At 40.8% G+C, this 16,962-nt stretch overlaps 1 protein-coding gene across 3 annotated transcripts in view; it reads left to right on the top strand.

Annotated features, from left to right (window-relative positions):
- The window catches only part of UGGT1 (UDP-glucose glycoprotein glucosyltransferase 1), a 90,870-nt gene extending 74,137 nt beyond the window's left edge, over positions 1 to 16,733 (top strand). For all 3 annotated transcript variants that reach the window (XM_030574785.1, XM_030574783.1, XM_030574784.1), the window contains 9 exons: positions 1,737 to 1,825; positions 2,579 to 2,683; positions 4,377 to 4,461; positions 6,585 to 6,767; positions 8,595 to 8,755; positions 9,259 to 9,373; positions 12,304 to 12,420; positions 14,573 to 14,741; positions 15,767 to 16,733. In XM_030574785.1, the coding sequence (XP_030430645.1) occupies positions 1,737 to 1,825; positions 2,579 to 2,683; positions 4,377 to 4,461; positions 6,585 to 6,767; positions 8,595 to 8,755; positions 9,259 to 9,373; positions 12,304 to 12,420; positions 14,573 to 14,741; positions 15,767 to 15,792 (1,050 nt within the window). In that variant the 3' untranslated portion in view covers positions 15,793 to 16,733. The remainder of the gene's footprint in view (positions 1 to 1,736; positions 1,826 to 2,578; positions 2,684 to 4,376; positions 4,462 to 6,584; positions 6,768 to 8,594; positions 8,756 to 9,258; positions 9,374 to 12,303; positions 12,421 to 14,572; positions 14,742 to 15,766) is intronic.
- The last annotated feature ends 229 nt before the right edge of the window (positions 16,734 to 16,962 follow it).

The raw sequence follows: 16,962 nt of genomic DNA, 5'->3' as shown, positions 1-16,962 counted from the left end.
CAATGGCAGTGAACAAGGTGTTTTGTTTTGTTTTTTAAGAACTAATCATCCCTCCTATAAACTTACACCAGAGGCAGTGTGCGCAAAATAAAACGGAAGCCTCAAGATACTTAGATGATGTATGCACTTTCGGGGGAGAGGGATGGCACTATACTGTTACTAAGCTGTTTATAACAATACGTAGGTCTTATATGGCCTGATCCAAAGCCTATTGAAATCAATGGAAGAAACTCACTGAAGTAAATAGGACAACTCCCATTGATTTCAGTGGGCTGTGGATCAGGTCACTAACAAGGCATTTCATTTGTAGACCTTAAAGCACTTTACATAGAAGTATAAGTATCGTTATCCCAGTTTTACAGAGGGGAAACAGAGGCAGAGAGAGGGGAAGTGATTGTGTAAATTGAAGGGCAGGTGAATTGCAGAGTTTAGATTAAAATCCAGGTCTCCATACAGCCAGTCTCTAGCCTATCTCTTGGAACATATTACCTATTTGATGTTTGCATTGTTGGTATGAAGGTCCCTCTCAAGTCTTATGCCAACAGTACATTGGGCGGTGGGAGGGGTGCGATCTCATTCATGGGGTCCATTTATCCTATCTCCTGGGTTATAAATAGTAATAATAAATAGTTTAATTATTTATAAAACACTGTTCACTTCCAGCACTCAGCAGAATAATATTAATATACAAGAGCACAATATCAATTATATAAGAAAAGTGAGTTGAATTATAAAATTGAAAAGGAAGCAATCGTGTGAATGTAAATTGGAAGAGAATTTTATCAATGAGGTGCTAAGTTTGGAAGAGTATCTGTGCGGTGCTAGCAGTATTATAGTAGCACTTGATAAAAAAGGGCGTAAATATATTTAGTGTGTCGTGCATGTAATTAGTGATTATATGTGCAGAATGAGGGATTTGACATATGGTTGCTCTAATTTGCATGCAAATTAGCAACTCAATTGTGCTCACTTTTTACTGTCTCAACTGAGTGCAAAATCTTAAAAATATATCCCTTAATCATGTTTAATATGCTTTCTCCTCCACTCCTAGTAATGATTATGTAACAAATAAATAGCCAGCCAGCCAGCCAGTAGTGTAACTACCATTATGAATATGTTTTTACCCACTGGCTATCATACATTATTAAAGACCTGTGCTTATCTGATACTGTCTCTCCCTCAGAGGGCACACAGCAGATGGAAGTGTAGCTACAAAATGAAACCAGATTAATCCATTGGTGGTGATGGTTGCAGCACAACCTTCTCCTCTCTTCCTCCCAGAATTTCTATTTTGCATTTCTGTTTGGCTCTGGTTTTTCGATATGGTCTTCTTGCCTATTAAATCTGCTGTGATTAAGTTGCTTAGCTCTGGTGCTGCACTCCTAATGTCTTAGCTGACTCCTTTTGGCCAATATAGAGAGTAGTGTTAATTTTTTCTCCAGTTTCCGTCATCGAAGATGAGGACAAAAATGCATTTTGATAAGTTTTAGCCTTCTAAACTCAAAAGTCGTAAGGCCTCTGGAACTAGTTTGGATTTTGTGTTAAAATTCACTAGTGAAAATTGAGTTATTGTCCCTTCTGAGAAGTATCTGCATGTGGCCTAAGTTGTATGTAGATGGACATTATTTAAACGGATAAACAAAAACATAGAGTGATGATGACTGCTTAGTTTCTTGTAGCTATTTTCTCAGCTATTAATAAAATTTGTTGGCTAACGCAGTGTTATACATTTGCAGGTTCAGAAGAAACTAGACATGATGAATGAAGATTTACTAAGTGATGGAACTAGTGAGAATGAGTCTGGATTTTGGGAGTCTCTTAAGTGGTAAAAACAGTTCTCTGTTCACTAAAATCACGCAAGTGTCTAGAAACTGAAAGATTGTCTGGTATTTTAATGAGGGACCTAAAGTACCAATAATCTATAGCCATTCTGTTATAAATGGTACTGGGTTTGAGGGTTTAATTTTTAAAACTACGCTATCAGTAATTCCTGAGAGTCCACTTTATTCAGCTGTGCAGAACAAGATGGGCATTGCTTTGTAACTACACCTCTACCTCAATATAACGCGACCCGATATAACACGAATTCAGATATAACGTGGTAAAGCAGTGCTGGGGGGGGGGGGGCGCAGGGCTGTGCACTCTGGTGGATCAAAGCAAGTTTGATATAACATGGTTTCACCTATAACACGGTAAGATTTTTTGGCTCCCAAGGACAGTGTTATATTGAAGTAGAGGTGTGTGTTCTCCTTCTCCCTTCTATGAAAGGTTAGAGAATGCCTTTCTTGGTGCACTGGATCATTGTACATTTTGTAAAGGCCCTACATCACAGGCAGCCCCCTTAAGGCTGAAGAGGTTTCATTAACAGGACTCTTTTCAGAGCCCATCAATAATATAAATCAGCTGACAACACCAAGCATGCCTTCCCTCCCAGGTCTGAGCACATTGTGTCTGCAGCACGTTCGACCCCTGCCAGACTGGGAAGTGAGAGATTTGGCTTGGGGGAAAGCTGTTTTCTACATGACATTGTAGACAGGTATAAGTATTCTAATGAGGACTATATTTTTCCTGATTTTAGGGGATTTACAGGTGGGCAGAAGAATGACGAAATGAAACAGGATAAAGATGATGTGATTAATATATTCTCTGTGGCTTCAGGACACCTGTATGAAAGATTCCTCCGGTTAGTATAGAGTCTGTAATTTTTGTTTCTCAGTTGGTAGATGTACTGCTATTGCTATCTACTTAAAGTAGTTGGAAGCTACAAATCTCATTTTAAATAATCTGACAATTTATGTTACATAAATTACCTTACGTCTGACGAAGTGGGTATTCACCCACAAAAGCTTATGCTCCAATACGTCTGTTAGTCTATAAGGTGCCACAGGATTCTGTCGCTTTTTACAGATCCAGACTAACATGGCTACCTCTCTGATATGTTACATATGAATAGTTTGGTGCAGAGTTGTTAAACACTGGCTATTTCACTTGGCATAGGCCTTACTTAATGTTAAGGGTAATACTGAAAAAAGTGAAATCCAGTGGTAAAACTCCCATTAGATTTAAAGCAACTGGAAACTTTAGTGTATTTTATAAATGTTTCTGTTTATGCAGTTTACAGGAAATGAACTGTTAAGGCAAGCTTTGTTAAGTAGTTGTCACTGAGATGCAGTATCATTGTAGGTTTCCCACTGCTATAAACCAATATTCATAGAACAAACCTTAAGGCAGAGAGAAAAAGTTGATTTTAAAAGCACAAGATACTTATTCTATGACTTTTTTATTTTTATTCTTACTGTAGTAGGTCTGCCGACTCACCGGCACGGCACCTCCTTCTGACCATCCAGGAATTAGCTCTCTCAGCCCTGGAGTGCCCTCCATGGGCCGGTGTCTTGCCTTCTGTTACCTACCCCTCTGCAGTCCCTTTATCTCCCCCACCTGTAGGCCCCATGTCCCTCCTGGACCACAGTGGCCCTTATCTTGGGGTGCTGCCTCTCACCCAGGGAACTCCACTCCCCTGAGCCCACCTTGCCTCAGTGACCCACGGCCAGTCCTCATCTAGCCCCTTTACTCAGGGGCAAACTGCAGTCTGCAATGGCCACTTATCATTTGCTAGGGAGTTGGACCTCAGTACCTCCTTAGGCCTTCCTGTCAGGCCTCAGCCTGGGAGGTTGCCAGGCCTGGGCTCCCCAGCTTAGCCTACCTCTTCCCTAGCATTGCTCTATTGAAGGTAGCCTGTGCTCCCAGGCAGCCCAGTCCTTCCCACATCAAGACTGGAGTGAGACTGCCTGCCTCCTAGCTCACAGCCCTCTTTATACCAGCCCTACTGGGCCTGGATTGGCTACCTGGCTGCCCCCGATTGGCTCCTTGGGGCAGCCCTTTCCCAGAGCTGGTTTTAACCCCTTTTTCTCTGGAGCGGGGTGCTCGCCAGGCTACACTTACGCTATTTTGCTCTCTACAAATAGCTAAAATAGATTTAAGCCTTTATCTAATAGATAACAGGGTAGTTGATCACTGTCCTAATATCTGATTTACTGTATATTGGATAAAAGAATGACCCACTTTGTATATTCATGCATAAATTACTCAGTATTTTTAAAAAAATTGTGTTCTTAGGTGTTTAAGCTGATTTTAATAGGCTGCAGCTGTATATTTTCTTTTTGGTGCATAAAGGTCAGTAATCTGGCACAAACTGCATTCACTAGAATAATGTAGGAAAATAGCCATCTGTAATCTAACCGTTACGCTGAGAGCTTTCTGCGGAGCTGGGCTGTACGAACTTTGTCTTAGCGATAACGCTGTGGTCTTTACAATTGGGGGAGTCTTTCCTGTTGATGAAAATGTACAAAAATGTTGTTGTTTTTTGCTTTTAACAGTATAATGATGTTATCTGTGCTGAAACACACTAAGACTCCAGTGAAATTCTGGTTCTTGAAGAACTATTTGTCACCTATGTTCAAGGTTTGTTACTAAATCTTTTACTTTTTATTTTTCACAGATAAAAGTGAAAATCTTTTCTAAAGGTTATTACATTTGTCATCTTCTTACCTCATTTTTTTACATATCTGTTCTTTGAACAGGTAGATGAGTCTCATACTAATCAACATGAAAAGCTATGCATAATCTATTGATATTTCTTTCTTTTGACAAACAAGAAGTATAGTTGCAGTCGTATTCTTCTGATTAAGGTTTTGTAAGTGAAGATCAGTTTGACAGTGGGTTAACATTGTAAGGGGGTATATAAGGAAGGAGTTGCACACAGTTGCAAATTGGAGTAAGAGAATTCTTCATATCTTTGTTTGGATTCCTTTGCTTCTGTTAAGTTTGAACTGCTTTTCCCTGTGGTTTGCATGGCAATGTTCATGATAAAGGTGTGGCTGTTAAATAGAGGCTTCTTTTTAAATTGCATGAGGAAGCTGTGCATGAGCTGTGAGGTAGGAGGGAGGGGAGTAAGGACAGAGCAGAAAGAGACAAAGCCCAGAGATAGGCAGTGCCAATGATTAGAGGCATGGAAAAAGTTCCATATGAAGAAACACTAAAAATATTAGGACCTTTAATTTTTGAGAGGAGAATAGGTGGTATGAAAGATGTATATAAAATCAACAGGGCTATAAAGGAGGCCAGTTGTGCACACATACTAAACCAAGAACAAGGGGAATCAGAAGGCAGCAAATAAAAACCTAAAGTATGGAAATTTTTTTTACATAATACAATTAACCTATGGCAACGATTTATAGAGGCAGAGTGCTTAGTAGGATTCAAAAAAGGATTACACATGTATATGAATAAGATGGGCTATATACACATATGACACATCAACCCTGATACTTCAGGAGATGAGACGACCTTTAATGCCTAGGAAAAAACATAATCTGTGGGCATGTTAATGCATGACTGTCTACTAAAGCGGTTTTATGCTTTCCTCCAATTTATCTGGCATTGGGTACTGTCAGACATAACACTGGCCTTGGTGGGCCATGGGTCTGATCTGGTTTGACAGTTCATTGTAAATGAAGAGTCTGTTTATACAAAGAGAAATCAACTAAGGGCTAGATGCCGTGACTTCACAGTCTGTGCTGCCTCTCATTCCCCCCTTGTTCCAGGGCGGAAGTAAAATGCTACCTGTGGCCAGCAGTAGATAGATTATTTCCCACTCAGTGTAGACTCCACATCATGGATTTGTTGGACAAGTAACAATCTTGGTTTAACCAGCATCTTTTCCCTAAATTAGGATCATTTTAGTATCATTAAACCTTCTGGTTACTTTTTCTTTTCTAATACATATTTTCAGGGGATGCATTGTGACATCTTGGGAGGAATGCAAAGCCAAAGTTAGTCACCGAAATCATTTATTGGACTTGAATGGTATTAAAAACTGGGCACGAATTTGTGCCATTATATTGTTTGAGTATTGGGTTTATGTTAAAATACAGCAGTCCCTGAAGTACTTGATTGCAATTATCAAATTAATTAGAGGGGGCTAGCAGCGGAAAATTTCTTAGGTTCTCTAGTCCCAGTTATCTGCTGATCCAGGATTATTCTCTAATGTACACTTATTAGCATTTTTCAGGGCTTACATTAATTGTTCAAGAGTTAGGACTTCTCCCACTTCACTTGGGGAAACTTGCACAGCCAAGTGGATCTTGCTGTTGGGAATCTTTTCCTGATGTTTATCTTACCTTTTTCCCTTTTAGGTTTATTCCAGTATTTCATATTAAACTCACGTAATCTCTTCCTGTAAATCAAACCCTTCACACCTGGATCAGTGTCATAACTGTGGGGACTGAAGGGATCCCAGGATGTTTAGATGGATTTCAAAGACCACATTCTGACAGTTACATTTCTGAGGTGTGACTGTCACACAAAGTTGGGACCACTTTATGCAGTCAGTTTGTTTGCAGTTACATTTACATTTGCTTAGAACAAAAAACCCATCTAGAAAAAAAAATTGTGCTTTACCCAAAGGCTGCAAAGTCTCTTGGACCTTTTCTTCTTTTTTAAAATTGTCTTTGCTTCTGCCTGGTATCGCTATAATGGGACAAACCCAGAAATGCAGTCAAGACAAATAATTTTTCCCTCCCCAGGAGTTCATTCCATACATGGCAGAGAAATACAATTTCCAGTATGAGCTTGTCCAATACAAATGGCCCCGATGGCTTCACCAGCAAACAGAGAAACAGCGCATTATCTGGGGTTACAAGATCCTTTTTCTGGATGTGTTGTTCCCACTGGTGGTTGATAAATTCCTGTTTGTGGATGCTGATCAGGTAAGCTACCTGATGGCTTTGGGGTCATTGGCTGGAATTACGAGGTCAGCATACATGTAGTAAATGGAGTTAAATACAAAAACACCTATGCTAAAAGAACATTATGAAGGTTGAAAAGTAAAGCACTCAAAAGTTAGAAAATGTGGATATAACAAATAGAAGAGGACAGCACAAATCCTGTTAGCAAGATAAGCAGCCATCACAGCACCCCAGGGGTCTATCTTTGTCAAGAGACAAGGTGGGCAAAGTAATACCTTTTATTGGACCAACTTCTGTTGGTGGAAGGGACAAGCTTTCTTATGTCTGGAGAAGGTAACCAGAGTGGCCAAACCAGCAGGGCTGGATCCAGGCACCAGCCAAGCAAGCTCGTACTTGGGGTGGCAGATTCTACGGGGCAGCATTCTGCCCGAATCTAAGGTGGCACGGCCGCTTTTTTTTTTTCCCCTGCTCTGGTTGCCCTGTAGGGGGCGGCAGCGCAGAGGAAGGGAGCGCCCTGCAGCAAATGTGGCAGGGCAGCCCGTGTCCTTCCCTCCCCACCGACTGGAGAGGCACGGAGCCCTCCCGGCAGGGAGCGCAGTGGTCGGGCCCGCTGAAGCGTTGGCCGCCCCCTTCTCTCTCTCCCCCCTGCTCCCTCCCCCTCCCCTCCACTAGACCAGGCGTGCATTCTGCAACACAGGGAGTCCCCCTGCTCCCTGGCTCTGGCTGCCCTGTAGCGGTATTTTTTTTGTTTTTTCCCCCCACTTTGCCAGCCACAACTTTTTTGTTTTATTTCCCCCCCACCCCCCGTTTTGCCTCTCCAGCCACGCTGTGTCTTCTCCCCCCCCAGCTTTGCCATTCCAGCCATGCTGTTTTTTGTTTTATTCACACACACACACCCCCTTTGTCACTCCGGCTGCAAAGTGTTGGGTTTTTTCCCCTGCTTTGCCACTTCGGCTGCCCCCCCCCCTTTTTTTCCCGCTTGGGGCGGCAAAAAAGCCAGAGCTGGCCCTGCAGACTAGATACAAGGTGGAACAGATTAAGCATCAGGAGTTTGCATCACTTAAAGTGGGCAATTAAGGCCTCTGCAGTTGTAGGAAAATGGAGGGTTAACAGGCTGCAGGGTGTAGTACAAATTGTTGTAATAAACCACAAAACCAGTGTCTTTTTTAAGTCTTGTTTTTTTAGCAAACTTATGATTTTAAATTCCCAGACTCATCTATTAAAAATGTTGTACAGGTTTCCTTTGAGGATGAGGACTGAGAGGTCAGATATAGAGTGATGGCTCTGGGTATGTATACACTGCAATTAGACACTTGCAGCTGGCCTGTGCCAGCTGACTCAGGCTTGGGCTTAAGGGGCTGTTCAATTGCAGTGTAGATGTTTGGGCTCATGCTGGAGCCCATGTACTAGATCTATCCCATCTCTCTGGGTCTGACAGCCCAGGCTCCAGCCTGAGCCTGAGTCAGCTGGCATGGGCCAGACACAGGTTTTAAGTGCAGTGTAGACTTATCCTAAGTTAAGTTATTTGTAGGTACCATGACCTAGATATCAGATTCTCCTTTAATAGCTTATAACTCTAATAACAGTCTATTTTGGATTCTTTATATCGCTGTTACTTGAAGAATGATAATGAGCATTATCCTATTCTGATTTGCTTGGGCAGGGACTTTATCTTGGTCCACTAGTACAATGTAGACTGCACCAGTAATAAGTAACCTTTTCTGTAAATGCTTATTCAACTTCAACTGTGGAGTCCTAACCCACACCTCAAAAATAACCCCCTATGCTAGCTTTTCGAAGTGTCTGTGTCCATGCTAAATAAAATACATTTCCATTCCTCTTTGCTAGATTGTGCGCACAGACCTCAAAGAGTTAAGAGACTTCAATTTGGAAGGTGCACCATATGGCTATACTCCATTCTGTGAAAGCCGTAGAGAGATGGATGGCTACAGGTTCTGGAAGTCAGGATACTGGGCAAGTCACTTGGCTGGAAGAAAATATCACATCAGGTACTGAAGGATTCAGTTTTACCAGATAGATTGTAGGGCTCTTGTTTGGATTAAAAAAAACAACTTGTGGAAAAGGTGAAACACCACTTGCCACTGTTGCCGGCAAACTTTGGTTGAAGTGCATGTGTATGCAATGAAATCTGTGTCTGCTATATGTTTGGAGGGTTTGCTCAATGCTTTCTTTTTCTGGGCTCCATCATGTAAGCTTGGGCAGCCTCTGAATTTCCACTTGACGTATTAGGCTAGAGCATTTGCTGTAGCTTTTACAGATTAACTGAACTGATGTTAGTTGCCAGTAGATGTATCTGGGTTAAATTTTGAAGGTAATGAAAAAATGGATAATGAGACAGCAATACTAAGATACTGTTTTTGAAGAATCTTTGAATTTATCCATCACAACCTAGTTTGTCTGGGAGGGTCCAAGATTACATTGTTTTTGAATTTTGTAAATGGATACATCAGTCAGGCTTCATGTTATTAACAACTGTGTTATTTGTGTTTAGTGCTCTATATGTTGTGGATCTGAAAAAGTTTAGGAAGATAGCTGCTGGAGACCGGCTAAGAGGACAATATCAAGGTCTGAGTCAAGATCCTAACAGTCTTTCCAACCTTGATCAGGTGTGTGTACTTTGATTTTTAATTTTTTCAGTTAGATGGTAGCTTTCAGATACTTAAGACTCTCTTATCTTTAATTCCTATCAAGGTCACGTATGTTTTCTTCTTAAGGCAGCTCTGTTTAAAGATTGCACTGTAATCTGATGCTTAATTCAGAGTTGACATTTGCTTGCTTTATTTCTTAACTGCCTAACACATGGTAGTTTTAAGCCAATGTTGTTCTGAAGCCTTGAATGAATCCCACACCTTTCCTTGGCTTTGTCAGACAGTGACAACTTTCAACAGCAATAATGAGTGTTACCATTATGCTGCAGCATATGCAGTACATTGGCTTCTGAGTTCTATAGAAGTTGGACATGGGGTGAGTTCAAGGCAGAATACTATTTTAGCTTTACATGTGTTTTTCTTCTTCTCAGTTGTGTTTAATCTTTAATATTATTTTCATTAACTATTAGCTTTTCAAAATTTGGTAGAGATTTTACTAAGGTTTCAAAAAAATGATATGAAATGGCATTATGAAAGAGTCCCCAAGAGGAACACTGTAGTCATTCTGTATTGAGTGCTTTACTACTTCAGAGACTGCGTTGATTCTTAAAACTTTGGTTTCCCACCGAAGTCCTCCATTATAAAAAAAAACAATCAATCACACAATTCAAGTTTCCTCACTGCCTCCAGGTGGCTCTCAGTTTAAGACACATCTCTGGGTCTGACAACTAAATCTCAGTGTCTGTTCACTCCTTGGCCTCTCAGTTGATAGTCAACAAGGCAATACCAAGTGTTATGGAGGCTTCTTTGGTATGGACATCTTTCTCTTAGGAAGTGTCCTGAGACCACCAATTCAGTTAATATTTTATAAGACAATGAAAAGTTTTTAGATCGTAATGAGTGTACTACTAGCATTGACCAGATTGGAATTAGGGTTGTGGAGGTGAAAGTCTCTCTAACCCATTACCAATTTCTTGAGCTGTCCAGTCCGACCTTGGTTTTCCTAGTTATAGGCCAAAGAAAGCTTTATGTATCTTCAAATACTCTTCTTTATTTATAATGTGCCATGTGCTAAACTGTATGTATATTAATGCATTGACTTTATGCATCTGAGCTTTATACAATACAGTAACTCCTCACTTAAAGTCATCCCTGTTAACAGTGTTACCTTGCTGATTAATTAGAGCACATGCTTGTTCAAAGTTGTGCAATGATCCCTTATAACGTTTGGCAACCACTTGCTTTGTCCACTGCTTGCAGAAAGAGCAGCCCATTGGAGCTAGCTGCCAGGGGCTTGGGACCAGGGTGGACCAGCAGCCCCCCCATCAGCTCCCCACTCCCCTAAGTTCCCTGTGCGGCAGCTGTCCAGCAGGCTATCAATTGCTGGCAATTCAGCTGTCCCTCCTCATGCTGCTGTGTGCTGTTCCTGCCCTCTGCCTTGGAGCTGCTAATATCAGGGTGTCCCCTACCCCCCCCTCCTGTCCCCTGCTACTTTACCCCATTTCCACAGAGCAGAGAGTGGACATGACAGGTCTCAGGATGGAGGGAGCTTGCTGGCAGCAGCTGCTGTCTCAACTTGCTGATCTACCTAAAAAGGCAATGTACTTAGAGTGGAGTCAGCATACTTAAAGGGGCAACGTGTCTCTCTCTCACACGGTATGTGTCTCTGTCTCTCTCTGCCATGGTGTCTCCCTTCCCTCCATTCCTGCTGCCTTGTAGGGTGTGAGGCTACATTAACAACATCCCTCTGTTGTTACTCACACCTTCTTGTCAAGTTGGGAATGGGTGACATCCACCTTGATTGACCTGGCCTCGTTAGCACTGACCACCCACTTGGTAAGGCAACTCCCATCTTTTCATGTGCTATAATATATATATATACTCCTTACTGTATTTTTCACTCCATGCATTTGATGAAGTGGGTTTTAGCCCATGAAAACTTATGCCCAAATAAATTGGTTAGTCTCTAAGGTGCCACAAGGATTCCTCGTTGTATTAACAACAGTATGTTAACCCTTGAGGGCTCAGCTGAGTGCTAGTTCATCATTTAGCAGTAACGCATTCCCTGAGAAATATCTCACTTTCTTCCACCCTCTGACTTCAATACCTCAACCAACCTTCACAATCATCATTGCTGTGTACAGTATACAATTGTTTGTTTAAAACTTATACTGTGTGTGTGTGTGTGTGTGTGTATTATATATATGTATGTATATATCTTTTATCAGATGAATAAAATATCCCTGGAACCTAACACCCCCCTGCCATTTACATTAATTCTTATGGAGAAATTGGATTTGCTTAACATCTTTTCGCTTAAAGTAGCATTTTTCAGGAACATAACTACAACGTTAAGCGAGGAGTTACTGTATTAGAATAATCTTGTGTGTAGATTACCAATGTTTCCATTAGTGTTACTAGTCAGTGGGACTGTTGGACAGAGTATTTTTGCTGTCATAGTGCCATGGGACCATTCCTCTGTCTTCTAAACAACTGTACAAGTACCAAGAGGAATCTCTTGTTAATCTCTCTTAAGAAAATAGCCATTTGAGCTAGTTTAGTGCGACAATGAGCATTTGATAGCTGGATTCATATCCCGTTATCAAATGGAGTTAAAACCTCACATATGCTGACTTCACAAAACAATAAGTGAACTGAAATTTAATTTTTGAATACTGAACTCTAAAACTGGTAACTGTTTGTTTGTTGAAACAGTCTGGGGTTCTGGTTTTCTCCAGATAATCTAACTTTTATAGATTTTTGTTTAGGTAACATTATAATTCATCTTTCACTCACTAGAAAACCCCTGGTTTTCTACTTGGGTATAAAAAAAAATTTGCTCTACAGATTAGGATTTCTCAGAGGGCATCTCTTGGGAGTTCTAAAGGTAAATGATTTTTTCCTCTCACTGTTGTAGATACTGCTAATAAATGTTGTCCTTCAAACAGGATTTGCCCAACAACATGATCCATCAGGTGCCCATTAAATCACTACCCCAGGAGTGGCTTTGGTGTGAGACGTGGTGTGATGATTCTTCAAAGAAGAGAGCAAAAACTATTGATCTGGTAAGGCCATGATGGCTCATAAGTAGATTTAAATCAGTTTATACATTGGCGCATTGTTGTGAAACAGAGCTATTAGTAACTGACATTTGGTAACTGACCAAAAAGTAGAAATCACTTGGGCTGATGTATTCACCTTTCACCAAAATGTATTGGTTGCATCCCTGAGTCACACACAGCAGGGAGAGGGGCCTTTCCCCAGTTGAACTGAGTACATGCCCTCTCTCTTCCCACCTTCTTTCCATAGACCTGTTGGGCCAGGCTAAATTTAACCTGAGGATTGCAGGTGGGTCAGAGTTTTCCTTCTCCTTGGTAGGCTGCCCACCCAGACTGAAGAGTTTCACCCCCCCTGAGCTGTCTGGTTATTTTTAAAAGGTGCCAGATACTCACCTGTCAAGGCTCATTCCCCACTCTGGCACTTCGGGTGCAAAAGGTGGGGGCCCACAAGGATTTTTAAAAATTAATACTTGTCACTCCAGGCTTGTATACTCCCAAGGTAAACGTTGCCATCACCCAAATGCAAAACCCCTTTTTGAAACCAGAAAGGCACACTTGGGAATTCCTTCCTGTGGGGTACCCTCAGCCCCGCCCTCTGGGGAAGAGCTGAGAAAAAAACCACAAAGGAAATCAGCTGTTGCCATCAGCTAAAATAACAGCATGCACAAACCTCTTCAGACACCAAAAATCCAATCCTGTTCTTAAAACAAGTACGTTTTATTAAAACAAAAAAGAAAATACATCTGGAATTTAGGCTTTTGCTAGATTGTAAAAGAGTAATTCCAAAAATTAAGCACCCAAAATAGCTTTCTTGGGGGTTCACTTAAAGGTTACAAGCAAACAAAAGTATGTGGGGTTAGCACAGAGGAGTCCACTAGCCATAAGAAATAAACAGAAATAAACCTAATTGCATCTTTCTAAACATTCCTGATCTACTCACACATTTGGGGATTCCAAATAAGTAGTTCTGTGTATGATCTATGATCATACCTGGCTTAAAGCTTCTCAGAGCATAACTGCTCCCTGTTCCCCTCTTTCCCGGACAGCCACAACACACAGATAAAGGAAGTTTTTCCCCAATTTAAAAAAGTTCTAGCCCTCCCAATGGTCCTTTTGGTCAGGTGCCCACTCCCTTTCCTTTTACCTATGGGCTTGTTAATCCTTTATAGGTAAAGCAAGTAGAGAACAGCCACTAAAAGGGACTTTATAGCTAACTGGCTGGCTAAGTGTCCATAAAAGGGAGCTACCTCCCCCCCTTTCATTTATCACACCATCTTTTGGTAAAAACACCTCTGCCACATGAAAGCAAGCAATGGGAAGTTTGACTGCGGGAGGCTAACAGACACAGGCCATTTCTAGACATTTTATAGATGTTGGGAGCTCCTCCTTGGCCATAACAGCCTTTTAGGGAGGTCCTATGGGTATCTGAGCACTAAAGAGTTACACAAAGGGACAGATTTTGAAATGAAACCATTAGGCTAGAAGTCAGTCTGTGATGCGACTGACAAAATCCAGGAAGCACTACTTCAGACACAGGCCGAAGATTAATGAAGCTATGGTGGGAGAGGCTGGTAAGAAAGAGACCCCAAAAAAAGCCAGGGAAGTAATGGATTGCATTATAGAGGGCAAACAGGTGGATTATAGTGCTGTCTTGAACAGGCGAAGATGGCAGATAGCTTGCATGACGAACTGACCCCAGAAGATGGAGATAGTAGCACTTCCCAGGGGTGTTGTGCCAGGCTGTCAAATACTATGGTGATGAGGGCCATATATGTACCTTACATAGATTCTCCATGTCATACTGACTAGCAGTTTTGTCTTTTTGCATTTTGCAAGCATTGATTTTCCCCTTCTTCCTGTACTGATTTCATGGCTAACCACAGCAGCAATTTTAGCATGAGTTGGGAAATAGACTTTAGCCTGTACTCTCTCCAGTAACTGTGAGACATACTGCAGCAAGAGCGGCTTTCCTTTCAGTTGGTCGTTGATGATGATGGAATTAAAACTACTCTAGTTCAGTAGGCAGTGTTCCCCATATTCAGTTTTCTTTTAAGGTCAGACAAATCTGAAGCTTGAAAATACCTGAGTGAACACAGACTTATCTTTTCTGCATGTATGCAAAGGTCTCTGTCTCAAAAATGAATTGTTTCATTTGCAGTGTAATAATCCAATGACCAAAGAGCCCAAGCTTCAGGCAGCTGTGCGCATTGTCCCAGAGTGGCAGGACTATGATCAAGAAATTAAACAGCTATACAGTCATTTCCAGAAAGAGAAAGAATCAGGAACCCTTACTACAACAGATGGGATGAAACTGCAAAACAGAAAAGGTAAATTGTAGAGTGTCCCATTTAAAAAAATGGCGTTTATTGAAACTAAAAGTTTGCTGCCCTCCCAGTGCCAATACATAGTTTGTGAGGGTATTCTGGTGAATTTCTTCCCAGGTGTTGAAAAATAGTTCATGCTTGACCATTCTAATACAAATGTATTACCTCAGACCATGCAAAAGATAACTATGCCATCACATGCTGGCGTGACTATCTTTTTATTTGGGTTTAGTGGAAGAGTCCATTGTAGATGAGAAGAGAAGTTTATTGGCCCATTCCTTGACAAATGCCTTAACATAATCCAGGCTAAACAAAGTGCCTCTCAGTTCTGTGAACTGAACAGAATGGGATTTTTTCAGAAGTTGAATAATCATCCTTACTATGAGGGATGTTTGGCTGAACGCAGACTTCCGTCTACCATGGCATATTCTCAGTTTTCAGCAATAGGTGCACTTGCACAGTGTAGACAATGGCTTAAGTGCTCATGTAGGCAGGACTAAACCATTTTCAACACTGTCAAAAAGGCCTTCATCTCTCTTCATTTTAACTAAATTTGTGAAGCCAATCTGCAATACGTCTTGTACTTGCTTTGGAATGTATTTTGAATAGCAGTAATATATAGTTTATACAGTACATTTCAAGTTATCATTAGCACTTTGCAAATATGTACTTGAGAGCAGATTTAAAATTTGAGCATCACTTTGACCACAAAAAACAAGAGCATATATGAAGAGAAGTGTTTGGTGGGGGTTCGTTAATGTAAGCACAGGGCTTAAGTCTGGGTGAAGGTTCATAAATTTGGGCCTACCTCTTAATTTTTAAACAATTGAAGAAAAATGTAATTCAGTACAAAGGTCAACAGGATTACTGTGTACAGACTATCCTTTCAATTCATAAGGGATTCATTTGTGTAATTCTGTTCTGAGAGAACAATCCTGGGGCTTGTAAAGCCAGTTTCACACAAGCAAACACAGCTCAAACCCAACCTGGAAATGTGATTTTCATCCTATGTTTTTTCTTTTCTACAGGTCTAGGCGCACATGTGGAATTATGATCCATGGGGAAAAATGAAGTTAGACTGTTCCATAGACAATTTTTATATCAAATGCTAGTTTTTTTCCAGTATGTCTGCAAAACTGCTGAATAATTGAATGGAATGATGTATGCGTTTATTACTTGCCTTTTGGGTTGATTTCTGCATATGAAATAGGATCAAGGTTGCTGTTTTTGCACCTGTGTGGGGGAAATGAAAGTGCTCACAGTGGATTGTAGAATTTCAGTAACAGAAGTTCAAAGTACATTGAAAAGCAGCAGGTCTGTTCCTCTAGCTGTTGCCACATACAACCACTGCTGGCCACAATTCTATTAGCCACAGGTATCTTACTCAAGAGCACATGGAAAATGCATACTCAGTGAGTGGTGGGACAGCGATAGCATGAGTCCTTACCTCAAACGAATGTTTTGAGATGGAGCTAGTTTTTCCAGGCTATGTTAAGTTTGGAATCATGCTTTGAACTGGTCTAATGTTGCACTTGCAATTTTCAGATGGTCCCTCTTCTACAAGGCTCTGTTCATTATGCCACTGATTCTGTTACAGAACAGCAGTTTCATTATTTAAATTGAGACATAGCAACTGTTTCCTCACTTTTGAAGAGTTGGCTCAGTGCAAAGCTACCCACACCATTTAAAAACAAACATTCACTTGCAGCTGTATATGCTAACAAGGTTAACAATACTTTGCAACTGATATACAAAAATCAGGATTTGTTTTCAACTTGCCCCTTCCTCCTAAATTTATTTAAAAGTGCCCTGTTTCTCTCCTTCTACACACTTTAAAATTTTTAAATAAATCTGTAGGGCATTAATACTGCTGTGGTTCATTGTTTTATAAATGTTTTTGCAGTTTATGAAAATCTGTGCAAGTTTTTGATCATGTAAATTTCATTTTTCTTCAAACAGAAGATGTCACATCAATAAAACCTTGAAGTTCTTAGGGCTTTGTGTTAGTTCTCACATTCAACCCTCTTTCCTTTGATCTTCTTGGTCCTCCTTACTGTGGAACACAATAACGGATTCCTCGTTTGCACACATTTTTTAGTTGCTTTGATGCAATAAGTTTAATTCAAGTGTGCAGAACAAAAAATATTTTTCTACAAGTAACTGAATCCTCTGAGGATTAGTGTTCTTAGTTTCTTCAGCTGTAAATTTTCTAATAAATCTTTCA

The sequence above is a fragment of the Gopherus evgoodei genome, chromosome 9, assembly GCF_007399415.2.
Source record: "Gopherus evgoodei ecotype Sinaloan lineage chromosome 9, rGopEvg1_v1.p, whole genome shotgun sequence".
In the NCBI taxonomy this organism is placed as follows: domain Eukaryota; kingdom Metazoa; phylum Chordata; order Testudines; family Testudinidae; genus Gopherus; species Gopherus evgoodei.
The sequence above is the reverse complement of the archived record's forward strand: the minus strand, read 5'-3'. Positions and strand labels throughout refer to the sequence as shown.